General features: G+C 42.0%; 1 protein-coding gene and 1 long non-coding RNA gene across 3 annotated transcripts; one reads left to right on the top strand and one right to left on the bottom strand.

Moving 5' to 3' along the window:
• Positions 1-158: 158 nt before the first annotated feature.
• LOC120721638 lies at positions 159-27,501 on the bottom strand. Its single transcript, XR_005693213.1, has 3 exons — positions 27,382-27,501; positions 3,566-3,573; positions 159-169 (listed from the first exon to the last, which is right to left on the bottom strand). It is a non-coding gene; the product is annotated as an uncharacterized LOC120721638 (long non-coding RNA).
• nova1 (NOVA alternative splicing regulator 1) lies at positions 2,733-27,160 on the top strand. 2 transcript variants are annotated; one of them, XM_040012101.1, is made up of 4 exons: positions 2,733-3,361; positions 10,188-10,331; positions 23,120-23,286; positions 23,659-27,160. In XM_040012101.1, the coding sequence occupies exons 1-4, from the start codon at positions 3,178-3,180 to the stop codon at positions 24,676-24,678; spliced, it is 1,515 nt and encodes a 504-aa protein (XP_039868035.1). In that variant the 5' UTR covers positions 2,733-3,177; the 3' UTR covers positions 24,679-27,160. The 2 variants fall into 2 exon arrangements, with proteins under 2 accessions (XP_039868035.1, XP_039868044.1); XM_040012110.1 differs by lacking the exon at positions 2,733-3,361 and adding an exon at positions 7,090-7,785.
• Positions 27,502-27,932: the final 431 nt, after the last annotated feature.

The following is a 27,932-nucleotide window of genomic DNA, read 5'->3' as shown; positions in this document are numbered from 1 at the left end:
TAACAGGGGTATATGAGTTTCTTGATTTTTGTTGAACTTAAATGTTTTCTGTTCCAGGGGAACACATCTTTCCCAATGATGCATCCATTATAAACTTTTTTTGAAATGTCCAATTTAAAGGACCTTCTTAGCAATTGTGCCGTGAAGAGAATACTAGAAGTGAGTGGAGCTCACAAACTGAGTGAGGAAAGATTTGCTGCGGCTTTCCTTGTGGTAGTGGAGATGAATCAGTCTCTTAGAGGAAGTTTTCTGCTGCTTGTCCAGTAAGTGACACAGAGGGTGGTTAGAAGTACCCAATATCCACAACAGTTTGTTCAGTCACTTCTGTCTAACATAGCTTTAATAGTCTCTAGTTTGTCACAGAGCCTGTCGTCCTCATCAGTTTAGTTAGTCTGTTGGTGTCACCAGCTCTGATGCTGCACATGTTTGCCACAGCAGACTAGAATAGTGTTTTGAAGAATTAGAACCTGCTCATTCTCTTTTTTTATACAGCGTCTGTGTTGGTCTTCCACTTTAGTCTGCTGTCAGTAGATGCTGAAGTACTTCCTTCACCACATTAAACATCCTGTCCCAGAACACACAGGGAAGAGCCCTTTATCTATAATAAAGTGCTCAGAAATGAAACCCACTGCCGTTCTCTGCACCAAGAGGTTGGGCAAAATTCTGTATATATAAAGAGTAGTGATATATATCATATTTAAATAGGATAGAGATCAATTAAATCTTGATCCAGCAGCAAGAATATTTGTAATGTAGCCACAAAGAACTAATTAAATAAAGATATTCAAATTTGTATTTCTAAAACTAACATTTTCAGTCTTGTTTCATCTGCTTTGATTATCTTTATCTGACACTAAAAGCCAAAATTGATGGATACAATATTCTGCCAACAATGATGTAAAACTGAGCAAAGCAGTATGTAAAAATGGGATTTTAAATTTATGACAAAAGCTGCCAATCAATTTGTCTGGGGGCTAAATATTAAGCCCAAAACTGTCCTTCCCTCTTTAGCCACTTAACAGTGGCTCCAACAGTCAGTCAAAATGACAGAGTCCTGTGTTAAAGAGCCAATTCTAGAGCGGAAAAGAAAAAGTGCCATATATTCAGCCCAGTACAATTTGGTCTTTATGGGTAGTTTCTCTTTACATGATTTTGGGGATTATTTATTTCTAAATGAAGCTTATACATAAGTTCAATAAGGAATATCTGTAATCATTCATCTGCCGGCTTTTCTGGGTTTTTGCTTCCTGTTCTTTACATGACTACCACTTTCCCGCACTGTAAATATCAATAGTGTCATTATTGCTTTAGTCCAATCATCTTCTTACCCGTCTCCTGTGAGCCAATCAGCCTCCACGTTGTATGGTTTAAATCTGTGCTCTCCTGCCTTTCAGACTCTCATTTGTGGAACCCACCTCCTCCTCATCTCCACCTCAAAGACACCTCAGTCAGAGGTCCAACTGTGCCTCAGTTTTCATCTTCACCACCCCCAGCATCTGGACTCCGGGGGTCCTGTCCTAAATCCTATCACCGACGGATTCCATTTTGCCGTGATGGATCATCACAGTCTAATTGCCAAATACATTAACTCCTATATCTCAATAAACAATGATCACCTTTTCCAAGTGACCTCCGCTTATTGAACTGGACACTGGAGTCAGAGGTGTCACTGTTTTGAGTGACAGATGTCCTAAACATAGTTTGTTAGCCAGGCCTCAACTCAGCCAGCTGGAGTCAGTGTTGGTTCCTTTTGGAGCATTTCTGATGGAATTTCTTCCACATGTCGTTTATTTCGTCTTTCTCCCTTCACAGCAGATGGCTGCCCCTCCCTGAGCTGGTTTGAAACCTGAGAGGTTTCTTCCTGGTAAAAGGAAGTTTTTCCTTCCCACTGTCGCCAAAGTGCTTGCTCATATGGGGTCATATAATTGTTGGGTTTTTCTCTGTATGTATTATTGTAGGGTCTACCTTTTATATGAAGAGCCTTGAGGCGACTGCTGTTGTAATTTGGCGCTGTATAAAAAACACTGAATTGAATTGGAATTACCTTTAGAGTGATACTATGTGATAGAGAGGTTTTTGATCAGATTAGTAGGAAAAAGATTTTATGAGTCAGCTTATTATGCAAATATTTGGGTTTTATGGTCGTAGCTTGTTAACTAAACTTTAGTTAAGCATTAGGCTTAACTTAGCATATCCACCCTCTCACCCAAATATGGCCACTTTTGGCTACAGAACTGAGGAAGTCTGTCCTCAGTGAAAATCATTATAACTTGTTTAATTTAAAAAGAATGAACAAAATCAAACAAAAATGGTTTAGCGTATTTCATTCTGATATGTTTACCTTTTTTTTCATGAACTCTTTCATTTAAAACATCCTGGAAACAATTCTTTCAAAAGTTACATTCATTTCCATGTTTATCCCCCCCCCCCCCCTTTTTTTTTAAATGTTTCACTTTGTATGAATGTATTATTGCAAAGATAGATTTCCAAATCGGCTTAAGCTTCACTCAAAAGAAAACCAACCAACCAAACAAACCAAAAACAAAACTGGCAAACTGACCATAAGAAACCTGGACTAAATAAATAACTTCAGTGTTCACACAGAAAAAAAAGGAATGCAGCAAATTCACATCAGTCTTAGCTGATCTGGTCCCGTGTCTTTTGGCCGGTCTGTGGCACTGTAGTCCTCTCTGGAGCCCTCAAACTATATTTCTCCCCTCTTGCACTACAAAGGCAACAATAACAACAGCTGCACTCATCGCACTGGACTTAAAACAGAAGTATGGCGTTAAGAGAAGTTAAGAAAGACGTTTTCCACCTCTGCGAAGCTGTTGCACTTGTCTTCTCTCGGAGTGTGGGGTTGCTTTTTTTATTTTAAGGCGCGGGTTGTTTTGCGCGTCAACAATAAGGAGCATGCTGTTGGAGCGACGGAGAGCGCATTAAAAGAGCGCATTTCACTCAATGGAATTCTTATATTTAGCTCCGTGAGGGACCAGCCAGACGAGCAGAGGAAAGAGGAAACCCTGATCCTGGTGTTTATCGTTTTGAGACCGCTTCGAGCCCCCCAAACTTGTCGTTCATATCACGGTGCACGGCTATGTGGTGATGAGGGCGCTGTGAGTGTGTGAGAAAGACGGGGGAATAGCGCAATTTTATCTACAGCTCCGGAGAGGAAAGATGATGATGGCCGGTGGTGGTGGTGGTGGCGGAGCAGCCGTTGACCACAACGGGATATTCACAAATCCAAATCTCCACAGCCTGCAGCAGACCCATATGGACGCCGATAACCCAGACTCCCGCAAACGGCCGCTGGAAACTCCGGCTGAGGAGGCCGGCTGTACCAAACGCACCAACACTGGAGGTAAGAGAAAAGCAATAACCAGCAGCCCATCCACCTCTTCTTCTCCACATTAACTCTGAGCCTTTGTTGTGCGCAACGGCAAAGCACAGCCTTCAGTGTGATACCGAAGCCCCATATGAGCAGTTCTGGGCGGCATGTTGGCTTTAACATGCAGCACCTGTGCACTTGGCACTTTGAGATACTGAGTGTGTTTATGGCTGTTACTTCATACGCTGCATGCTCGAGCAGCCCGACTGAGTGAGCGGCCTCCTCATCTTAGGTCAGCTCAGAATTTGAACTCGGCAACCTTTCTACTCCACATCTGGAGCTTTTGCTGGCAAGTTGTAATTCAGTAGACAGCTGATGATTTGTGTGCACCTTATTTAACATAAAAGTTCTCCGAAGTCTCTGTTCATCAGAGTTTGTGTCTGTTGGAACATTAGGCACGGGTTTCTTCTGCAGAGGCTATAGACAAATCTGAGGAGGAGTGACAGAAATGTCATCACAGTCTTCAAACGTTACCCTGAATGTGAATCAGTACTGATGCCTGGGCCCTGAGTCATAGGATCTGCAAAGCACTCACCTTTACCTTTGACCAGTACAAATATGACAAGTATGTGAGCCAAACTTTTAGCAGCGCACTGGAAAGGAAGCTGCTCTTTGATCTTGGACACTTTAGTGTTGATTTGTGAGCCTTTTAAAACAAGTGGCGAAACAACAGAGCCTATTATTGTGTTGGTGATTTGTGAGATTGGAGCATCATAATCCTGATTTATGCTGAGTTGGAGTTTTCAGATTTTTTTCATTTTCTTTTTTGTGCTTTTAAGATGAAATGAGCAAAAAAGCCAACAGATGAAACTCATACCACCCTGTAGGGTTTGTGCTCATCAGCACTTGCAGGCCCAATTCCTAGTAAACCCAGGTTATTTATAGGGTGTGCGCTGAGCCAGAACTCAGCATCTGTTTGGAATTGTTTTAGCCTCATGATGTCTGACATGCCACCTTCTAGCTTGCCTCTGTATAATGATAAAAGAACAACTGTAAAACACTAGAACACTAATTGAAAGCATGTAAGTGCTTGAGAAGCAGAGCTGGGTGCTGTAGTCCAGAATCGTGCATGAGAATCTATGCATTAAATTGAAGGCAAACGTCATTTTAAATGGGGGAATGGTGAGGTGCAGGAGAAGGGTACTACAAAAACACTGCAGTGCTATTTGAACAAATTGATCCTGATTTGTTTTTGTGGAGGAGTGTGGAGCGCTCATGCTTTATTATTTGTCAGTAAGATGCTGGAGTGCAGCAGTGAGGATGGTTGATTCCAGCTCCTGTACATCTTATTCCAGCTCGTGATTGTTCTGGTCTGCAACTCACAGGGACCACTTATTCGAGAACTTGTTGTTAATTAGACGTCTGCAGAGAACAAGCAGTTTCTTCGCCATATGTCACTGAAATTCTTTTTGTCTTTGTGTCCCTGACAGCCCAGCACTCAGTGATGGCAGCATTATATCCCATTTCCAACAGTACAAGTGCATCTTTGCTGCACTTCACTGAACCCCAGAAATGTAATTTCAGCAAGATACGCATGGACCATCGAGCTACCAGACAGTATTTTAGAACACATCCAACCACCATATGTCATCCATTAGCACCCCTAAAACCACTGTAGAAAAGAGAAGTCACGCAGCGCTCCTGCTTCTAGGAGAGTTTTCACCATTTAGCTGCGGCACAGAGACATTGCCGCATTGTTCCCATCCTGGTGGTGTGAATTGAAATTTTGAACATTTGGGTAGATTCTAAAAAATATATATATAAATCACTACACCGACAGCTCAGGTTTTTTAGTGCTGGGTTTTGTATGATGGCATCAGACAGCGTTTTACCAGCCCCACTCTGTGTTCATTTCTGCATCACGCCTCCATCGTATTTTCAGAAAACGCAGCCGCACAATTAATCGTGTGCTGATGAACGTCTAACTCTGAAGAGGCTGTCTTGTTGTCTCAGGGGTGATTCAGATGACTTCCTGAAAGAGATTGTATCAGTGTGGAGAATACCTGATTGCTTTATCAAGGAAAACAAAGTGAAAATCCCATTTGTAATCATTAGCGTCTCATCCCCAAACCTCCTCTTATTTTGAAAAAAAGGTAGACAGATAATTCACATAGCAAATTATAATGAGTGTGCATAAATAAATGTGAAGATTGAAGAACTTTATGAGCTTACTGTAGCATGTCCAGCTTTGAAGAAAAGATGTATGTTTGGTCTGTGGTCAACGATGAAATGGTGTTTCCCTTTAAAATCTAAAGGATGCGCTGCTATGCATGCTAAAAAGCCCCTGGCAACTTAAGGCTAATTCAATTTACAACCAGTGTAGTAACATTTGCAGTTTAGTTAGCTAACCTGAGTATAGTCAAGCAGCACCTCTATATGGCCGCCTTGCAGCATATACTGCCTTTATACTGAAATCCCAGCAAACGTGTATACTGTGTTTTATAATAATAAAAGCATCCAAAGCAATAAGGCAGAGTTTAACAGTTTCACTGAAACATAGTCGCGTATCCTTGCTTACCTGAAATGCACATTCAGAGGTTTGTAACGGCCTATACAAAACAGCTGTTTCATAAATATCCCCCCCTCTGCTTTATGTAACATTTTTTGATGTCACCTCCTGTTTCATCTCATATGATCTGCATGCATCGCATGTAACAATGCAAGCCCCCAGCCTTTCTGTTAGCAGTAGGGCTAGACAGCCTGATAATCTTCAATCATGCTTGTAATCACCAAGCCCTTGACTACGTCTGATATTGATCATGCTATTCCTACCGAACCGATCATTAACATGACTGGCAGTTACAACAAAGAGAAGGAAGCCGTGCTCTTTCAAAGCCGATCCCCTGGTTGTGCATTAAGAGTTGTGGACACTGAACGAGGAAAAACACTGCTCCTCTTTTATCAGCGTTGCTCTTCTGTCCTTAAAGTGAACATCTTTTATTCGTTCCTCTTTCTAATTACCCACACTCTGAGCCTATGTTGCTGCCAAGCATGTGCCTTCCAAAAAGGTTGTGTGGCTCAGGGATTAGGTATGATCTCGTAATGTTGCTAATGGAAAGGTTGGCAGTGGAATGTGAGCTATTTTTCTTTTTTTAATTTTTTGGTGGGAAGGACACAGGTGCCCTTGCAGAGCGATGTGACGTGAGCGGACTGTGAATTTGCCAGGTGGCAGTTAAAGAGAGAATGAGAGAGCGATAGAAATGAAGACAGAGAAAAGCAGAGAGAGATAGACCATTAGGAGGGAGTGGAGTCTACAGGGGAACTGTGTCTATATACCAGAGCATCTCTCAGTGAATGAGACTGCTAGAATTTTCTGGAAGGCATTCCCTCCAAAGCCAAATGGGCCACGATGCTCAGGTTTGATTTGTGGATGAAAGTCATCAGAAAGCCAGGAAAAAGGCTGCTTTTTTAACAGTTTCCCTGGAAATCACCATAAAATGAACCTGCCACCCTCAGGTCCACACACAGACACTGACATGCTCACGCTGCAGTTTTTACACACATTTACGCTCGCTTGAGATACCTCTCGGTGTAAGATTTATAGTCGTAGTGATTGGCTTCATCACCCCCCTCCACCATTCTGCGGCACTGCCATTTGCAATGGTTGATGAGCCCCTCCGCCCTCTCAAACATGGCCGTCTAAGGGATTGGGGGTGGGGAAAAGGAGAGGAGGAGGGTGGGTGGCGTAAGGCACGCCGTCTCAGATCACTCCTCCTCCACCTCCTTCATCATCTGCTTATGTTCTCCATACACCTCTTCAGCCACTATTGAAGGTCACTCCACATGCTTCTGTGCTCAGCGCTGAAACCCGCTCCCTCCGCCACTTCACCTTTGTCACTTTCCACTAAAAAAAGTGAGTGAATGGACTGCCATACTTTATAGTGCTGCGTCAAAAGAGGCGGAGTAGGGGAGAAAATTCAATTTTTTGGGACCGGCATCAGGGGGTGGGGATATGACGTGCTGGAGGAAGCAGGCTACCCATTGGCCGAGCGAGGCGTCAGTCCTGCGTGCTGCTGCAGACAGACAGGCCACTCGATGAATATGGATGAGAGCAGTGAAAAGGGTGATGCGGCAGGGAAGACCCCCCCCTTCAAACCGATGCAGGCTTGAACAATGCGTGCCGTCTTTCACTGAAAACACCGAGAGCCTGCATTAGCATTTTCTTGGACAATTGAGGCTCTGGCCAGCTGCAAGCATGGCTCGGATGCTGCGGTGAAATCTCTTTTTCTGCACCCACTGATGAATTAGACCTCGGTGAAAAAGGTCGACTGGCCGCATTCCTCAACACTACCATTGCACCTATGCCTAGGCTAATGTTAAGATCCCATTTAGAGATTGTGTCCCGGCATTGATGGCGATCTGACAGAGGACTTGAGAAGCAGCAGATCTCAGAATGGGTAAGCCTCAAACTCTTTTTGTCTGACTTGTTGAATTGATCCATCGTGCTAGACTACATGCAATTTTACACACCGAGAGCTCGTTTGTTCATTATTGCTCATTTGAGTTCCGTCGTCCTTGCTGGCTGTCAGGAGCAGGTTAGTCCATTGAAATGCAGAATGGGTACTTGGAGGGGTAGTGAGAAGGAGGGAGTACGGTCACAAGGCATTTCCTTCTGACCCACCCCCCTCCAGTGACTTAACTAAACACATTTGGCTCAAAGTCCGCGTCTCCAAGCCATCCTTCCAGCACTGGAAGCAGGGGTCTGAACTAACACCCCACTGGCTCAGCTTCCCAATGTGCCCCACTGCTCCCGTTCCCTGGCGGATTGCAGCAACAGATTGCCATGTTTACTCTACCACATGACGCCATTAAAACCTGTTACTGTGATCTCAGACACTAGGACAGAATTAATTATTGACTAATGACAGCAAACGTGGCTGTAAGGGCGATGGAGGGAATCTTAGTGGCTTCCTCCCCTGCTGGGTTTACTCTGGCTGAAGATGAGCAGAAAGTTACGCAGTGGGTTTGGGCTTGTCTGTCAACAACAGGTCGTTGGATGTTTAGATCCTGCAATCAGCATCACTCAAATGAATTTCTTTGTGTGGCTACGGTAGCCAATATTCGTGATAGGGTGATGGAGGGCTGAAAAGCTTTACAGCGACCATGTCAGTCATGAATCACGCTTATTTGTTCTCCAAGGTCATTTTATTGTTGCTCATTGTGAGAGAAGCAGGGGTGATTAGAGTGAGTTTTGCAAATCGTCCTTTTGTTCTGAGAAGACCAACGTATTGACCAGCACCACGAGCTGTTCATCGCGTTCATATGTGTCATTTCATATTAATGTAGCAGTCCTGTGAATTTGGACATCTCACACGAGTATGGACAATTAGGTGAAATTAACCATCATGGCATGGCAATCATGTGCATTTGTCAGAGCTGTTGGTTTTGGGTGATGTGCACCACAACAAGCCTGTGTCTGAATGAAACATGAGGGGCATATTAATGCAATAAGAAGAAGTAACGTGTAGGCTGTGAAATCCCTTCATGTCACAGTGCCATGTTCATTCACATCTGATTCTAATGAGGGCATGACTGAGGCAACAGGTTGGTCCACCTCAATCCATCCATCCACCGTGCCGGTCAAGCTCCAACATTCGATACCCTCGGCTTGACACGGGACGCAGCGATGTGGTGACAGACGCCGTGGCTTTGCTGTCAAAAAGCGATCTTGTCTCTGTGCTTGAAAATGCATCAGAAATCTCTTCAGACTAACGTGGACAGTGCCTTTTTACATCTCTGCCCGCTCCAGTGACGTCACCCTTGAGGCAGCTGAAAAAGGATCGAACATGACGTCATTGCATCCAGATCAGCGTGCAAGGCAGATTATGTATCAGTGCTTTGGTATACTAAGTACGCACCTGTATCAAGTGTTTACTATGACGTCATTGGTATAATATCAGTAATTCAGTGGGTAAACCCAGCTGCCACGCATCTATAAATACAGCATATTTGATGCATTGTTGGCAGGTTCTTTTATTACATTTGGGCTCAATATGTGGCTGATTTGCTTTTTACTAGATTACACACTCAATATGATCGGGGCTTTCTTGGAAGGACACTTTGCCCACTGGTTGATTAATTCTTAATTGCCACTGTAGGAAAATGAAGTTCCCAAGCTAAAAGGCAAACGCGGGTTTGAAATTCTTCGAACTGACGTTCTGTCACTCACTGACTGCTACAAGCAAATGTAAGCCACAGAAGCCCCTTCCAAAATGGAGGAGATTTAGACCATCTTGGCAGTATACCCTTTGAGCAAATCTGTGGGATTGGTTCCCATATGTTCTCCACGCGTCTTCTAATTACAAAGGCTCACTCTGTACTGGCATCCATGAACTGTATGGATAATGAGTTTGTGTTTTTTACAAGATACATTTTCAGATTCAGACTGAACTGCTCCTTCTACTTTCCTGTTGTTCACGTGTGAGAAATGATTAGTAACACTGGGTTTGGCTTTGAATTCAGTCAGAGGTTGCAAAAACTCCTTGAAAATAGATAAATTTAGACCTCTGCAAACTGGAAAGGAGGTCATCATTTACTCTACAAGAAATCTGGGACAGGACACAGAACATGATCTCTGATAGAATGTGAATGTACTGAAAGCTACAAAGACTCAAAAGACAAAATCTACTTCTAGATCTTTCCTTCACCAGAGTAATACAGGAACTTGGTTATAATTTTTATGTGAAAGCTATTTTTTCTTACTCTAGTCTTTTTTTATGGTAACAGTTTGGTGTATACAAAAATTGCAGAGATGCTTTATAAGATGTGACCCTTTCCCGTTTTGTGTCTCTCTCCCCAGAGGAGGGTGAGTACTTCCTGAAGGTGCTGATCCCCAGCTATGCAGCCGGCTCTATAATTGGCAAGGGCGGCCAGACCATCGTACAACTGCAGAAAGAGACGGGTGCCACCATTAAGCTGTCCAAATCCAAAGACTTCTACCCAGGTAAGAATGAGCACTCGGTAATTAAGATTGATGATCACAAAGGCTCATATACACGAGTCGTCTGACTCATCACCCGGCCAAAGGAGCGACGTCGTAGTGGAAGGCTGATTTTGATATTTCCTCTTCATTTGGCTTCCCAGGAATAATTGCACTACATTTTAATCACGCAGTAATCATGAACTCTTTGAACTTATTATCCTTTTGTCCTTGAGAGACTAAAGATGCATGGAGATGTTACAGTGGCAGACAGTTGCAGACAATTCCAGACTTTCTTTGAATTTATAAAATTACTTTTTCACATTTTCCTGCTGACAGCGATGTTGGGAATAAAAACAAGAAATGTGTGCTGGCAGTGACGGGGCTATGACACAGGGCTGAGCGATACGGGAAAAAAAATACATCTCGTTATCTTTAGGACTGAATGGCGATACATGATATGCGTTTGATATATGGTACAAGTGCAAATATGCGTGCTCTGTTAACAACAACAAAAAAGAAATTGTAAAAGTCATTTTTAATACTTCCACCAGAAGCTGCTGCAATTTTTAAGAAACCGTTTTGTAAAATCATTTTCCATATTTTCTTCTTGATATTCAAAATCTACCAGGTCACCAGCAGCTCATATGATTAGGGTTTGTTGAATGCTGACTCCTTTCTATAGATAATCTGCTTATTTGAACACCCAAGAGGAAAAAGATTTTAACAAACAACCCGCAGTGCCAAAATGATTTTATAAGACTTTGTTAACGTCTGCAAATATTGGAATATTTGCTTATTTAGCATGTGGCAAAAACACAAATCAAACATAACCCTAGCTTGATTGCAGGTGACTTAATGGATGTTTAGAGGATATATTTTTAATTGTCTGAACTGTTTTCACTCAGTCAGGCACGGCTCTGTTTCTTTTAAGTGGGGCTGTATCAGATTCTGGTGCACAGTCAGTGTGTCGATGGCAGGGGCATGGACTCGAACAGGAGCTAAATCTTTGCTACAGATACTGCTTTAGTCTATTAATAGAATCAATAACAGTTTCAGTGTATGTCTAGAAAAGCTTCACAGTTTTACCTACTGTCAGCTGCTTTCCATGAAGAGGTTAAGGTTAGATGCATAAAACATGGGAGTTGATTGTTTGCTGTTGTCTCACCTTGTGTGACTTCGGTGTTTTAAATGGTTAGTTTGTATCCAAATGCATAAAAAACACAAGTCACACCAGCAGCCCCTGTTTTCTGTGAGGTAAGAATAGTTATTTATTCTTCAGCGATGTCCACTGGCTACTAGCTTCTTGTTTTTGTTCACATTAACCCACGGCATCAAACTTTGAGTTATTTCTTATTGTCGGAGCGGCGCTGTGTGTGTGTCCCTGATTGCTACAGGAGAACTTTGTCAGTGAAGTTAAAGCAAAGAGATACTGAAGAGTGCAGTGAGAGCTTTACTGTAGAAAATGTTTTATGTAATGTAACATAAAATCTCTAATATTGTCCCATACAGGCAGATTTTAAAAGTCTCGGGTGTCCCCAGAATAAAATTCAAATATCAGCCCAACATACTACACAGATGGTCGTTTTTTTTTAGTCTTTTTTTTAAAATAGCTGTTTCAGTTTCTGTAGACTCAAATTGTACTGGAACAGCTGCTGCACCTGTCCGTTTCAGGAAGATGTCTGTGAATGACAGAGGCGCAGACAATAGGAGCAGTGCAGTCGGTTAGTAGACGACATGGCTGCCGATACAATCCTGAATAAAAACTGTCCACGGCTTCTTTCTCTCTGAACGATAACTTAACATGTAAATACAGCCACATTCTTAGCGCAGTCTTTTTCTTGTATGTGAATAAGTAGCTTGTCAGATAGTGTTACAGTTACAAAAATCCAGATTTTAGCAGTGCAGAGCAGCACGTCTGTGTCTTGAGTGTGTTAGGTTCTGGGCCACATTTGATTCAATATTTCATAGTAGTTAAGAAAAAAAATGTGGCCATGAAAGTAGACTTTGAAAGTAGACTGACGCACATAAAGTACCATCACAGATAGTAACACGCACTCACTAGTTCACTATTTGTTGTAAATTGTTCCTTAAACTTTGTACAGGTCAGGGTCTTCCTTCATCATTTCATTTTCCCTAGAGCGCTAACCTGTGTGCATACAGTCAAAGCTAATAATTACATTAAACACACAAGCCACATTAGACCCATGAATCAACAACGGGGTTGTCGTGTTCCACTGGAGACAGGTATTCAGGTGATGGGAAAACATGAAAGTGTCTACTTATTGGCTATTTTAATTTTCATTACTTTATTTGCTGTCACAGATCCTCAAATCTGGGGGTCAAGCCCCAGATGCCACACATGACTCTGTGGCTTATCTCATGCTATACTTAAAAATGTATCAGAATTCTTTTCATATAAACACGGACAGTATTGCATGTAGGGCCTTTGGGTTTGTGCTACGTAAGTAAAATTTTGCTTTCAGCGGCATCTGGTTGCTTTAACCAGCTAGAATGGCTTCAGGTCCTGGTATAACAAAAACACAAGCCCCCAAAACACTGTAAGTACACCCTACAGTTAAACTGATAGTGATCTTTGTTGATAAAAATTTGCTTTGTTGCATATCTAGCCAATCCCTGTTAGCAGCAGGCTATGATCCTCCACTTTCACTGACCCCAGAAAAAAGTAAAGAGTGAGTGGGCAGGACTATGAACGAATTTTAGCTCAGCTGCTATTGGTTACTTAATCTCTTTATAGAAAAAAAGAGAAGATTCTTATTGGCTTGTAACACTGGAAGGTGGTTTGTTGCCAGGGTCCCAGACGAATGCTGACATTAGATGATTTTAGACTTCAGAAATCTTATAACACCATAAAAACTCATTCTCATGACATTTAACCTTTTTAAAATATCGATATCTCGCCCAGCTCTATTATTGCAGGGAACAAAAGTCCCGTTGCTGGGAGGTGAACCAGGTTCAAGAAATGCCAAGCTTTCTCGTATTCAGCGCGGTTACATAGCTAGCAGGTTGCGCATTTATTTGTTATATGTATTTATATCATTGCAATACATCAACTGTCTCGCACTTCTGGAAAAATTATGCAGGGCTGCCATCTTGTTCGCCTCCTCTGAAATGCAAGTGCAAATGCTGTGCTGCAGAGGAGATGCATCCAAAGCATTAGCTGTGTTGGAGGGTGTCACTCAGACCAGGAGACGGATGTCCGTGCAGCTCACTGACCCCTATCATACGGAGGTCAAAGCTGAACCATCTTATCCTCCAAACACAAAACGGCTGAGTTGTAGAGGAGTCTGGCTGTTTGTCCTTCATGCCTCAGAGGACACTTCAACCTGCTGAAAAATAACAGGTGCTTAGCGTCTTGCTGCTCATTAGGTCCAGATGTTTTCTGTGATATCTGATGCAAGCAAATAATCCCTGTGTAGGAGTGTACTTTTAGTTTAGATGTATTGAAGAGCAAATTACCTCTTTTGATGGGAAATGTAGGTGTGTAGATTTGTGAGAAAGTCTCCAGATGTGTTCACATTGGACTTACAGACAGTTCTCCAATTGCTTTTAGCAGCTGCTACATGCTATCCTCAAATTTTTTTTTGAAGTTTTGAACACTGAACACTTTGTATTAGGTTATTTGCTTGGTGACAGCAGGATCATCACAAGGTTCCTTTAATTTAACTACACGGTATCGTTTGAATGTGGCCTGTTCCTTTGGGACCTGGATGTGATATACAGACCCCGTGCACGAGAAAATGCTAACTTCCTGGTTTGAGACCGGATGTGGGGTTGTACATTTCCGGTAGCTTTACTTTGCGGTCAATCGCTACTGCGAAGATATACTCCAAAATCATGTCCAAAACTCGGAAACGGAAAGATCGCGTTAAGTTACAAAGATCAGAAGGTGGGAACACTCACCACTGTTGTGTCATAAAAAAATCTAATGATCAATTTTGACGTTTAAAGAGTTTAGATCGATCAGTTGTTTACATCACTCAAGGAAAGCAGAGCTGCATTACAAAATCAGAAGACACATCGTCCACATTCAGAAGCACATCTCTGTATAGTGACTGGTCTTATGATTTAAACAGGCAAATGTTCAGCATTCAAACTACAGGTGAAGAATAGTCAAACCAGATGTTTCCCCGTTATGTCGATATCAGCTAGTCAAGTACACACCTACACTACATGTTAACAAACCGTGAAAAAAAGCCACACAAAAAATGAACGATTGCTGGTAAGGGTTTCTATACATTAGTATTTACGAAGAGTATGTTGTGACTTACCTTCAAAATTACAGTGGTCCCTCGCTATAACGCGGTTCACCTTTCACCTCGCTGTTTCGCAGATTTTTTAGTGCAAGTTTGCATGCTTATTTTTACGTCACATTGTGTCCTGCGTCCTGATCGCTGCAGACGATCTCCTCCGTGACGTCTCTCCTGTACAGTACAGAATCGCTGCATCGATCGCTAGCAGTGTGACTCTGAAGTGCAGTACTGTATGTCCACGATGTCCACGAAACGTTTTGCACCGTCAAAAAATAAAATTGGCTACTTGATTTCACCTATTGCTGGTTATTTTTAGAACATAACACCCGCGATAAACGAGGGACAGCTGAGAAATATAACATTTGAATCCCTTTTCTCTTTTGCTCTGAGGCGTGGGGGAAAAAAATATCGACAAGTCGATGAACATCATTTACAGATATATTGGGTAAATGCCCAAGACATCTATAGAAATGTAAATCGCTGCATGATTCGTTCATTTGCTTAACTTGTTTTGGACCGTAAACAAGGTGCGAATAGAACACCGGAAACAAAGCTCCCCACAGGAGTTTCCGCACCAGAAGTAGCATATGCTAACGTGCACATAGTCTATTGGACGTACTGGACTGCGGCAAAGAATTACTGAACGCTGGGGGAGAGGAGAATGAGGATGTGTTGGGAAATATTTTTCCACCGTGTTTCTGTTAACCACGGTGAGAGGATACATGTTTGGAGGGCATGGCTTGAAATTCTCAACAAAGGAGGCCAGCCATTTTGAGGGAATGGATTACAGCTACTACTCAAGCACTGGAACAAATGAAAGGAGTGATATGTATATCCTTATTTCCCGCTTGGTCTCTGGATGTGCTCATAGGCCACCACCTGCTCTGCCCATCCCCCTACTCATCATCGTGTTGAGTGAGAAGAAGAGTTCAGGGAGAGGGAGCTGGCAGGAATTTGACTGGGTGGTTGTTCTGGCCCACACAAGTCAAATTAGGACTGCTACTGTACAACAGTTGAGAGCGCTGCTTTACGAAGTAGCCTGTGGAGACTAAACGATGCTGATTTAACTCTTCTGGATTCCTAAACTTACGCGCCACATCTGTGTGACCTTCAGTGATGAATCTGCTGCATTTTGGGTTAGCGTAGCATGCTAATGCCATTGCACACAGTTCACACCATCGTTGCTCACCCACCAGCAGACTGAGCTCGCTCACCACAACGCTCAAAATTGCATCCTAAAGAAACCAGTGCAGCCATTTTCTTTTGCAGTTGTCTCTGTAGTGGTTCTCACCCTCCCCACATCACCCACCCATCAGTGGACAGCTTCAAACTGTGAATTCAGTAGTCTTGGTGGGGATCTGTACAACCGGGCCCTGCTGCGGCCGACTGTGATGGATGACCGGAGATAGTGAAGGGTGTGGATGATGCATGATTGTATGTGAGCGTGGGGACAGCAGGGCAGGCCCAGAAATAGCCTATTTCAATCTCTCTCTGTGGACTTGACCCCTCCCAGCTGCACCCGAGCTTCTCCAGCACACGCCAAGTTTCCCCTTCCCTCCTCTCCACACACTGTTTTGTTCAGATTTGGTTCCTGGTATTCAGGAGAGTTCGGGCCAGATACCATGACATAATTCTTTAGCTAAACTTTAGTTTGCGTGCTCACTTTTTAACACATGAATGCTGACTCTTTAATGACCTGCCAGCCTCATCTGAGATGTTCCTTGATTGTATTACTGAAGCCTGTATAAATGCTGTACACTATGCATTAAGCACATATACATCTCTACTTGCACCTTCTTTTACACACACACACACACACACACACACACACACACACACACACACACACACACACACACACACACACACACACACACACACAAGCAGCTGCAAAGAGACCCGTGGGAGTTTGGGATTTGAACATAAACTTAGAGCCAGATTTCAACCCTTTACTTTGTGCAGTTGGCCTTCAGCCAGCATCTTAATTTGTACAGCACAGAACAGATGAGGTTGTCGTGACGTCGCTGAAGTATGTTTTTCATTGTCTAATCATAAAGAAATCATGACATCATGCTGGAAACCACCACTATTCCACAGAGTATAAGATGAGGTCTTTTCTTCAAAGAAGAGCAGACAAAGAAACTGTGTTAAAGTAAACTTTCTGTTTTACTATCTATGTGCATCACATACTCATGCACCCATATGGACAGTGTCACTATAGGTGAGGATTTCAAACTGATTAAAACTGGAACTTTTCCCAGGTTTATGGCTGTGCCTCCAGTGACTCATAATTGTGTGCTATTGTGTCTGTGCTGTTCTACTTTCTGGTGCTAATATGATGCAGAGAGCAAGATGACCTGAGCTGCAAGTACAATACAGGATGTATCATTGCATTAAAAAAAACAACACAATCACTGCTGTTCTTGGTGATTGACAAAGGTCAGCTGATTAAAAGGACACCAGTTTTACACTCAGAGGTCAGTTTACTACAGACCCCCACTCCCCTGTTGGGTTTTGTCGAGGGAAAAAGAGCTGTGTGTAAATTTGCACACATGGCTTAATAAACCGTGAATAGAAATTTCCATGCACAGAGTTGCAGTCTGCACACAGATTTACAAATGACGTCGTCCTTCACAGGACTTCTGTGCAAGCCTCAAACTGAAAGGTTGGTTTTGGAATGAAGAGTAAAGTAAATATAACGTTACACCATGAAAGCTGTGAAATGCCCGGTGCAAAACTAATACTAAATGTTATAACCAGGGTTTTAATAGTTTTGCAATTTTCATTAGTTTTTATTTTTATTTAGTTTTGACTTCAGATTTTCAATTTTATATCAGTTTTAATTAGTTTTTATCAATTGTTTGCTAGTTTAGTTTTAATTTTTTTGAAAATCCATAGTTTCAGTTTAGTTTTGATTAGTTTCAGTTATAGTTTTAGTTGTGTTTGCAATAATTAAGTGTAACAAAATCCCAGTTTCATCATATCAGTCATTCTCTTTTGCTTATCATTGGGTATGTTGCTATTCAAGCTACCATACCCTGCACCCTGGACAGGTCACCTGTCTGTTGCAAGGCTAACACGCAGAGACAGACAACTCACATTCCCACCTATGGGTTCTTTAGATAAATAAATAAATAAATAAATTAGAACAACCATTGATACCAGGCAACTATAAAAGGTATATCTTGGCCCCAATGAGACTATTAACTCTTGCAGCACCGGGTGTTTGTAATTTTGGTTCAAGTGAATTGCTAAACTTTTGGAAGGCAATTGACTCACACAGTTGTGTAGATATCCCCGTCCTGTTGTCTTGGGATGCATCACGCTGCCTTGCCTGGGTTAGCTTCTGTTTCTGGGGATGAGGGTTGAGTGTGCTCCCTTACCTTCTCAAGGTAAACTAGGTTAGCCTTCTTGTGTGAGCTTTTCAAGTGCACTTTAAGGGTTGTGGGATTTTTTTCCCTTTAGAAATGTCCCTCATAATTTGTCTCTTTCCACTACAAGACACTTGCTTTATCCAAAACACAGTCATATTCAAAGTAATCCCAAATTGGACTCTGGCGCTTTCTCCCGACTTTTCCTGACATGAATCTGCTTTGTGGACGAAGCAGCAACACAGACGACTCGACTAACGTACTGCCACCTGCTGGCATAATGAGACACAGCAAGAACAAAACCTGGAAACTAAACTTCATTTTCACCTTTGACTATTGTATGACACACACATCAACGAAAACTAAACACATTTTTGCTATAAATTCAGTTAATTTTAGTTAGTTTTGTGAACACTCATTACAGTTTTAGTTAGTTTTCCTTTTTTCGCAAAGTCTCGTTTTTATTTTTATTTCCGTTAACGAAAATGTTTTTTCACTTCTAGTTTTCGTTATTTCGTTAGTTTTCGTTAAGGATAATAACCTTGGTTATAACTTAGTATTAAACCCAACAAAATAGACATTTTTAATCAATGTCAGTCAGTGCAGCGCTGGTTCCAAACAGGTTCTGTCTTTTGAGTAACACCCTACATTACAGCAGTGGTTTAACAATTAAAAATTATGTAGCACTACAAGCAGCAGTTAAGGTAATGGATGCGTACAATCTGTCTCTCTATGTCAATCATTGCAGAATTTATTTTTTGTTGTAGCCCCTCCCATACCCACTAGTCACTGGTTTGAAGCTTGGGCCCTCCAGGTTTTTTGGCACCGGTCTTTTTTTTTTCCTGGGTGGAAGTATATGGAACTGGCCTTGGATTGGAGACTGGTACAACTGAAGGATCTTGTTATATTGTAAGGTCAGGTATTGCTAGACCTCGACTTGGCTGTAACACAGTACCTTTTGTGCTACATTAGCAGTTGGTCTAGTCACTTGTTAGTGGCCTTATTTATTTGACAGTACGCTGAAAGGTAATTTCTTTTTGAACCTCCATCTGAGGTTCTGCTACCTGCAAATACCTTATTTTCTTAAATTTTGTACTTTTATTTTTTGAGTCATAAATGTCATGTAGCATAAAACTATTATTCTCATTTTCAGCTTGGATTCTATTAGAATAATTTGCATAATGTACAGTTTGAAAAAAACATGAAAACATTAAACTCTCCCTTTAAGTTAGTGGTTCATAAACGGTGTGGGCACCACTGGTTTGGTGGGGAACTGCTGGAGATATGCAGTAAAACTAAGGCAAATGAATGTGATCTGTTTAGGGAACAAGAGTTTTCTGTTGTTATCTACTAACCTCAATTTAAGTAAAAGACAACTTGATCCTTTTTAAATAATTGAGAAGACATTTTCAGTGTTAGGTGTTTAAAAAAAAATGCCACTGCTTTAAGCCAGCTTCCTCCTGATTAGCTTCCCATTGCAAACAAAAGGGTGGGGCAGCAGGTGTGTGGGGTTCCTGTTCTCACAGCTAGTGCTGATATGACCATATTTGGAATAGCTGCTCTTCATGAAATCAGACAGAATCTTTTTCTTACAGAAATCCCATTAGTATCGACAGTGAGAAAGAGGGACTACTTGTCTCATAGTGTCCTAGAACCCAGTGCATAAAGCTAATTGGTGTCTAATTTAGTGGCTTATTTTGTTGTGCTGGATGTGTTTACTGTGTTTTTTAAAAGATTGACAGTGGGATTGGCTGAAACTTTTGGTCAGGCAAAAATGGAATATTTGTGGATATCAATGGCAGATTACAAAAAGATCCCCACATTTAAAATCAGTGTTTACATTTTGGATATTCATGCCATGTTGCAACAACATGGCATGAATATATTCAGAATGGAGCTTTCCAACAAAGAATTTTCAGCTCAATTTGTAGTGTGAATAATTACTTGGAAAATCTGCTGATGTGATGACAGTAATTATGGGTGATATTTTTTGTGTGGCAGGCAAAGAGTCTAAATAAATCAGGCAAACGATTTGGACCGGCTAATGCAGATGTGTATTTTCTGTCAACTAGAGAGAAACTTTGAAACTTTCTTACTTTAGGATGGAGATAGAAGACCTAAGTCACTGGTCTCGTGGGGAAAGCTGAAGACTGAGATGTTTGATCTCAGGGGCACTGACACATTTCTCTCTGTTGCTGCCGGTCTTACTCTGTGACTCAAGAGTGGAGCTTTTCTTACAACACTGTCATCTGATGCACACAATCGAGGATGTGAAAAGGGTGGGGGGGAAAATTCAGACAGTTTCACATCCTCTGTATAGTGACTCATTAGTGACAAAAGTTATAGTAACACATCATGAGATGTGCTCTTAGCAAAAACAACCGTATTGATCTGTGAAAACCTTTGCAGAAGCAGAGACGTTTAACTGATAACTACTGTAGCAAGCAAAGCAGAAGGACCTCTTCAGCATTTAATGCAGAAACAACAAAGACTCGGGGCAACGTATCTTCTAAGGATGCGTTACATCACTTAAGATGGCCTAGTTTATGGGGCTTTTTCAAGGAATGAGGTTGCTCAGTCTAAAAAATTATAGTAAGTCAGGCTAAGGTGAATTTATTGAAGTCGCAGTTCTGTGTGGGTGTGATTCAATTTTGCAAACAGACTGGTTCCTGGGATTTTGTCCTTGTTGTTCGTATCCTGACTGCATATTAAAGTTCAATTCATACACAAGAATTAATCTTTTTACCATTTCCTCCAGCATACTTGCTATTAATAAACGTGATAGAGAAATGGAAGCAATTAGGCTTAATAGGGAATAACACCCACTGTTCAGTCACAGATTCATTTTCTAATGGCTGGGCTTTTCCCCCAATGCAGCATATATCTAGAAAGTATTGTGTGTTTTATATAATGAATGATATCCATTATCATTATGAAATATTGCTAATAGTGTTCTGTGATACATGTGCTGACATAAGAGTCTGCAGCCAGTGAAGCACGTGCACGCACAAGCTGCAGTCTGTCACTTTGTTATTTCATGAAGGACAGGCAGGTGCAGCAAAACACTAAGAGATGCCAAATGAGCTTTTGTTGCCACTGGTGCTAATATACTATAACTGTGTGAAAAAGTATGGTAGGAGTTAAAAGAGTAAGAGTACAATGATTGTGAAATTTAGCTTATTCCTGTTTTTGTGTGTGGAGAACAAAAACAACAAAAATCTTCATTAGACATAAGTAGGGCTGCAGGGTGCAATTTATGTGATGAGTGTGTGTGTTACCGCTAGGTTAACACTGTACTTATTAGCATCTTGAGCTTAATTCTTGCTGTTTTAAACAGAAAGTGTAACATATTCTGATTTTTCTCCACTTAGATGAGTGAGCAGGCTTGTTTTAGGTTTAGCTGCTGTTGCTGACAGATGCAGATGGCAGTGAAGTTGTAAAAAGCATCTGCTTGTTATAAAACTTTTATTCAACCCAAAATGTTTAAATATACTAGTTTTGATATGTTCAGAATGGAAGCTTAAAGCTTGGAAGATTACATTTGGTGGGATATGATAAATGGAGTGGTACTTGCATAGTGCTTTTCTACTCCAATTGAGCCCTCATATTTTTCTTTACCACTTTTCCCTCCAGTGACACAGTGCTTTTATTCTATGCTTAAGTGCTTTGCCTAACTGTCAAACACACATTCATGATCTGTTAGACGTGTCGGGGGAAACTCGGATTTCAACATGTTGCCCAAGTGTACTTTGACGTGCAGACTGGAGGATCCAAGGATCAAATCACCAATCTTCTGATTAGCAGACGACCTGCTCTACCTTCTGAGCAACAGTCGCCTCATTTGACAGACATGGTAACTTAATGTTTTTAGATATGACTTGTTGGTTGATGAGCTGTGATATGGAAACTGCTGCACACTTTATCTGCCTTTTGGACTTCTGTCAAAATCCAGACATACCTGTGATTTCATTGACATGTTGTCAGTTAGTTTGGAGCTGACTCAAGAGTAGAATTTCAGTCCATCTCTGGATGGGTTAAGTGATTGCCTTTCTCCTGATGAGAATAACACTGTCAACTGTCTGACCAATAAGAATTTAGTTGGATGAGATGATATCAACAATCCAGTCGATTCTGAGACGTAAATTAACTCTGATGTGACGTGGGCTGATATAGGTGGTTGATCGATGTATACACACCTAATAAAATGTAAAAGGACCAGTCTCCAGCCGTTTCATTTATTGTTCTGCTTACATGATGCAATACTGAATGTCTGGAACCCAAAAGAAACAAAGGAAATAAAGTCTAGTGCAGTACATGTGAACTTTTGTCCAATTAGATTTTCTTGATATGCTTGGACTGACCTATTGACTGTCTAAATACATTATTTGACATGTGTGTGGCATGAAGCTGATAACATGTGACATATTTTCACTAAGTATTTCCTAAATTGCTGGAGGACAGATGCAGATATATGTATAAAATATTGAAATTTAATTAAAGATGGAAATGCCAACAATGAGGCTCTTCAGCTGTTCTTATCATTGGTCATGTTGCTTTCATTGTTTACTCAAATGTAATCCGTATGCCAGGCCGGCAAAGGAAATCGAGAGACATTTCAATTTCAGCCAGAAAACAGAAAAGCAGAGCAGGAAGCTTGATACAAAAGGAAGAGTGTTTTAAAAATCGTGCAAGCGAGTATAAAGGACTCACTGTTGCATCACCTGTTTCCATGGCTCAGCCCCTTTACCATGGCAACAGAATGCCGGTTGGGTCATCAATGTGGGTGTAGAAAAAAGTCCAGAGGAAGGACAACTGTGTGTTTAGTCTATTAGAGCTGCAAGGCAAGGACAAGCTGAGTGTTACAGCACTGAAAGTATTACATCATTCAAGAGGAATCCTTCTCCCCCCCATGGCTTGCTAACCAAGCATGGCTCAGTCTTTCAGCTGTTTCTCTATTTATTGGATAAATGGAGGAAGCGAGCAATAGCTTAGTAATTGGGTGTCTTTGTGATATGTCAAAGAGCAGTCTTCATTGCCAAGACATCTTAACATAAATGTAGATTTTAGTTCAGTCCAAATCCCTTAAATCTGCTTGCCAAGTACCCGCTCAGAGCACGTTAGAGTAACCATTCTGCTGTGTTTGTCCTATCCTGCTCTCTCGTAACAGGAACAACAGAACGAGTCTGTCTGATACAGGGTACGGTCGAAGCCCTCAATGGTGTCCACAACTTCATTGCGGAGAAAGTTCGCGAGATGCCCCAGAGCGCCCAGAAACCAGAACCAGTCAGCATACTGCAGCCACAGACCACAGTCAACCCTGACCGAGTCAAACAGGTGAGATCCTAGGCAGTTAGTGGGGTCATTAGGGTGTGTATTCACTGTGTGATAGTAACACTTCATTTCCACAACACCTCGTTTATTAGTTGTGAGTAATAGTTGTGCTCTGGGCCATGACCCACAGTCTGGTAGGGTCAGGAAAATGTGAGGGTATATGGTTATTTTTACCTCCAGTCTTTCATAGCTAGACAGAGCCGTGTGGCAGCTGCAGCTTAAACCCCTGGGATTAACAAATCGCTGAGTAAAGCGGGGGCTGGTATAGTACTCTGACTCACTGAGAGACATCCCTCTTTCTGTCAGCCATTTGAGGCATGGTATATTCCTCATGTTATCTTTTATTGCTACCAAAGTGTTTCTGTTTCTCTACAGGCTAAATTGATTGTGCCCAATAGCACAGCTGGGCTGATCATTGGCAAGGGTGGAGCCACAGTGAAAGCGGTGATGGAGCAGTCAGGGGCTTGGGTGCAGCTCTCACAGAAACCAGAAGGCATCAACCTGCAGGAGCGAGTAGTAACCATCAGCGGGGAGCCCGAACAGAACCGAAAGGCCGTGGAAATCATAGTGCAGAAAATTCAGGAGGACCCTCAGAGCAGCAGCTGCCTCAACATAAGTTACTCCAATGTTTCAGGCCCAGTTGCCAATTCCAACCCCACTGGCTCCCCCTATGCTAATACAGGCGAAGTGCTGCCCAATGCAGCTGCAGCGGCTGCCACTGCCTCTAGCCTTCTGGGTCAGGCCGGATTGACAGGAATGGGCGCCTTCCCTGCCGCCATGTCCAGCTTATCCGGTAATGATCTGCTGGCCATCACCTCAGCTCTCAACACACTGGCCAGCTACGGCTACAACACTAACACCCTCGGCCTGGGCCTCAACCCAGCAGCTGCTTCAGGGGTCCTTGCTGCAGTAGCAGCTAGTGCTAACCCGGCTGCTGCTGCTGCAGCTAACCTTCTGGCCTCCTATGCTAGCGATGCCTCCAGCAGTGCGGGCCACCCTGCTACAGGTCTCGGTGGGTTTTCCTTGGGGTCTCTAGCAGCTGCTACTGGGGCTTCCAACGGTTACCTAAATGCTTCATCCCCACTGATGGCCTCCTCCCTATTGGCAACAGAGAAGCTGGCAGATGGTGCCAAGGACGTGGTTGAGATTGCTGTGCCCGAGAATCTGGTGGGTGCCATCTTAGGGAAAGGAGGGAAAACGCTGGTAGAGTACCAGGAGCTAACAGGAGCCCGCATCCAGATCTCCAAAAAAGGAGAGTTCATTCCTGGTACTCGGAACCGTAAAGTTACCATAACAGGGTCGCCAGCCGCTACGCAAGCAGCACAGTATCTGATCAGCCAGCGGATCACCTACGAGCAGGGCGTGCGCGCTACCAACCCACAAAAAGTGGGCTAAAAGGAAAAAGAAGAGGAAAGAAGGAAAGGATGAAGACAGAGATAGAAGGGAATTGAGAGAGAGTCATAATGGATAAGGAAGAAAAGAAACGTCCAAATATCTGTTCAATATTTCAGTATCAAATGAGAGAATCACAAAGGAGGAGGTGGGGGAGACAACCAAGATAAGTGTGTGTGATATGTGAATGTGTTTTTAGGACTGACGTCCTGATGTTTTTTAAAAGTTTGTGTCGAGTCCTTTTGATGATGGTGATCAGAGTAAGCTGAACTGGTCCACTGCCAAGCTGCAGATTCAAGGGTGAGGCCAAAGGGTTTCACCCTCCTCCAAAACCTCATAGCTTTTATTTTATTTCTTGTGTTTGGTTTTGTTGGTTTTAATTTCATTGCAAACCTCGGCTCCCGGTGAGTTGAGTGTGTCAGATGAAGTTCCAGCCAGCTAATAGAGCTGTTTTACAAACCTTGCTTGTTGTATACAATGCAGAAGGCATTGTGAACAGGGGTGTGGTTTTATGACACGCACCTGAGGTCATCTCAGTTTATGGGGAAGCAATCTGAGAATAATTTCTAAAAAAAAAAACAAAAAAAACATCTTTGTTGACATATGTTCAATTCTGGCTCATATCATAATTGAAGTTTCTAAATCTGGGTATTTTATATTTTCATCCTTTATTTATTGACATGGTCTCATTCAAACACAAATAGATTATTTAAACCTGTGACTGCAGGTTGATCTGAATGTAAAAACATTATTAGACTATTGCTATTTTTTATTTACAGGGATCAAATATTGTGTTGCAGTGAAAGAAATGTATAACTCAAACCCAGTCTGAACTTCACTGTTGCTGTTCGCAAGTATAGTTCAGGGGTTAAATAATCAATGTGAGAGGATAGAGGAGACACACAGGAATGTATAAATATATTTTACACGAACACACATAGACGATGCTCCCACAAACGCACAAACACTGAAACATAGTTGCATATTCAGTCACAAAACATGCAGAAATATGTCATTTAACCCATTTTTGGTGCTATAGAATTAGGTTGATATCTCCTTTACCATGGAATCAGAATCTCTCTGTGGCGACTAACCTTGCGACTTATTTTAAAAAGAGCTGCTGTCTCGTCCAGCCATTAGTAGCCCATTGGATCTGACGCAGCCTCTCACGTAATGACAAACGATCGATTTCAGGATCAAAGATGAAGAAAGCAATCCAGTCTTAATAATTAAATCCATTCAATGCAAATCTTTTGTTCTACCTTAGACATTTGTAACTCCCTAGATTTAACTGAAAGCTCAGACTACCTTCAAGCAGTGTGTCTAACCAGTTCAGTTCGCAAAAGGAACAAAGCACTACAAAAGCATTTTGATAAGTAAAGCTGTATGAACCAATGTCTGTGAACAAAGAAACTATTGCCTTTACATTAAGGGTACCAAATAGTCAAGAGACATACACTAATGAAAGGGAAGTAAAACGACACTTGAAATAAAAAAAAAAAAAGAGGCTTGGATTCACTTTTTGTGTGAGCCGTCCTTGCCAATTTGCATTAAGACAAAAAAGGGAAAAAAGGATGATTCTGCAGTTCATCCAGGCAGCCTTTTATTGTTCCCAAAACATGTTAACGCTCACTAACCTCAAGTGAAGCACATATTACAACATAAAATGTTTTGGCATTGTTGTCTTTTATGGGCAATTGTTTGTCTGAGGCAGGCAGGCTAATTGTCTTGAGTATTTCCAAGCACTCGAAGATTACCTTGGCTTCCTTCTGTGCTGCTATCCATAGTGTTCATCCTGAGTACACTGGGTCTCTGAAGACTGCACTGTGAGACATTAAGAACACAATGTAAGGTGTGTCTATCCCTGCTTGGGACATAAGTATATTTTAATGTGCACATGTATGTCACATACACAAAAACTACCAATACTGACAGAAGGGATATTGCCACAAGAGCATTTATACTCAAGCATCTTGTGACGTTTCTGTTTACCAATGCACTGCACTTAAATTAGCAGACATTTTTTCCCAACGACAAATTATTCCCATCGCATTTTCTTGCACAGTCCTGTTATGTCCACACCCCCCCACCACCCAGCTCTAAAGGCATCTTTCAATTGTTGTCCCCATCAACCCAAGCTCTATGATCAGCTTTCTGAATACACAGCTGTGAGGGTTGGTGCTGAGTTATGTCCAAGAAAACCAGAACCACACCCATGTTTTGGAAAAATTTAATGAAGAGCCTTTTCATTTTCACGAATCATGTTTGAAAGTCAAATGGCTATGAAAGCATTCGAAATAACTCTTTGTGTCTGAATATTGTGTGTGACAACTGCAACAGCTGTGAGCCTTCTTAAATCTTTCCTTTCACTTTGTGTCTGGAGGGCTTCGCAGTCATCCATTAATCCAATCTGGCCACCAGTGAATTCACAGCATAGGCTAACCTTTTACTGCCCAAAATTTTAGCATGTAATAAGATACAAGCACAAAACAAGGATATGTTCTATCAATGCAACTGGACTGCTTGACTGCAGAGAGCTGTCCTTCGACGGCTCTCTGATCGATACATCGTGCCAAACGCTATTTCTCTCTGCCCCTCATTAACTTTCCTCTTTCTCTCAACATTTTATTCCCCTGCATGCTGTCGTTTCTCACTGTTCTGAGATTCCTCCTGTGTCCTACTCCCTGTCCGTGCTTCTTCCTATACTGTGCTCTCCCCCTCTTTCTCCTTCCTCCTGTCTTGTCTTCTCATGGGTGGTGTGTTGGATGTGCTGCTGGTGGGCAAGTTATGCACTGTAGGTCATGAGGGTATGAAAATATTTCTGCGGGCCGCAAAGTTCACAAGGCTAACATGCATAGAAAACACCTGCCTCCAAAAACTGTGACACCCACCAAGACCAACCAGCAGCGTCAGCTCAAAGTATCAGATTTCCTCTCTAAGAAGAACAAGCAGACAGGTTTAGATAGTGAACTATGGCCTTTCAAGGGAAGAGGAAGCGTTGTTTTTTTCCCAAAAGAAAGCGAGTCAAGGTCGAATAAATATTCATACACTGGCTGAGCTCAAGTTACAGCCTCCAAAAGAAAGCATAGTACGGACAGAGCGCATAGGTTAGCGAGAATAAGGTGGGAACTCGTTTGTGACCTCAAGCCGAAACAATGACATCCTTTATGCATATCCTCTTATCTGAAAATGACTAGACTTCATTTCTGTGGAATACAATATGTCATGTCATATGATCTATATGTACTTTATTGTAG

Source organism: Simochromis diagramma, unplaced genomic scaffold (genome assembly GCF_900408965.1).
Source record: "Simochromis diagramma unplaced genomic scaffold, fSimDia1.1 OVJJ01000123.1, whole genome shotgun sequence".
NCBI classification, from domain to species: domain Eukaryota; kingdom Metazoa; phylum Chordata; class Actinopteri; order Cichliformes; family Cichlidae; genus Simochromis; species Simochromis diagramma.
Note: the sequence above shows the minus strand (reverse complement) of the source record. Positions and strands in the feature narration are given on the sequence as shown.

What these genes read in the sequence shown, in the direction of transcription:
- nova1 (XM_040012101.1), top strand. Translation starts at nt 3,178, where the DNA reads ATGATGATGGCCGGTGGTGGTGGTGGTGGCGGAGCAGCCGTTGACCAC. An exon ending in ATCCAAAGACTTCTACCCAG is followed by an intron (nt 10,332 to 23,119) that starts GTAAGAATGAGC and finishes CTCTCGTAACAG; the next exon opens with GAACAACAGAACGAGTCTGT. An exon ending in ACCCTGACCGAGTCAAACAG is followed by an intron (nt 23,287 to 23,658) that starts GTGAGATCCTAG and finishes GTTTCTCTACAG; the next exon opens with GCTAAATTGATTGTGCCCAA.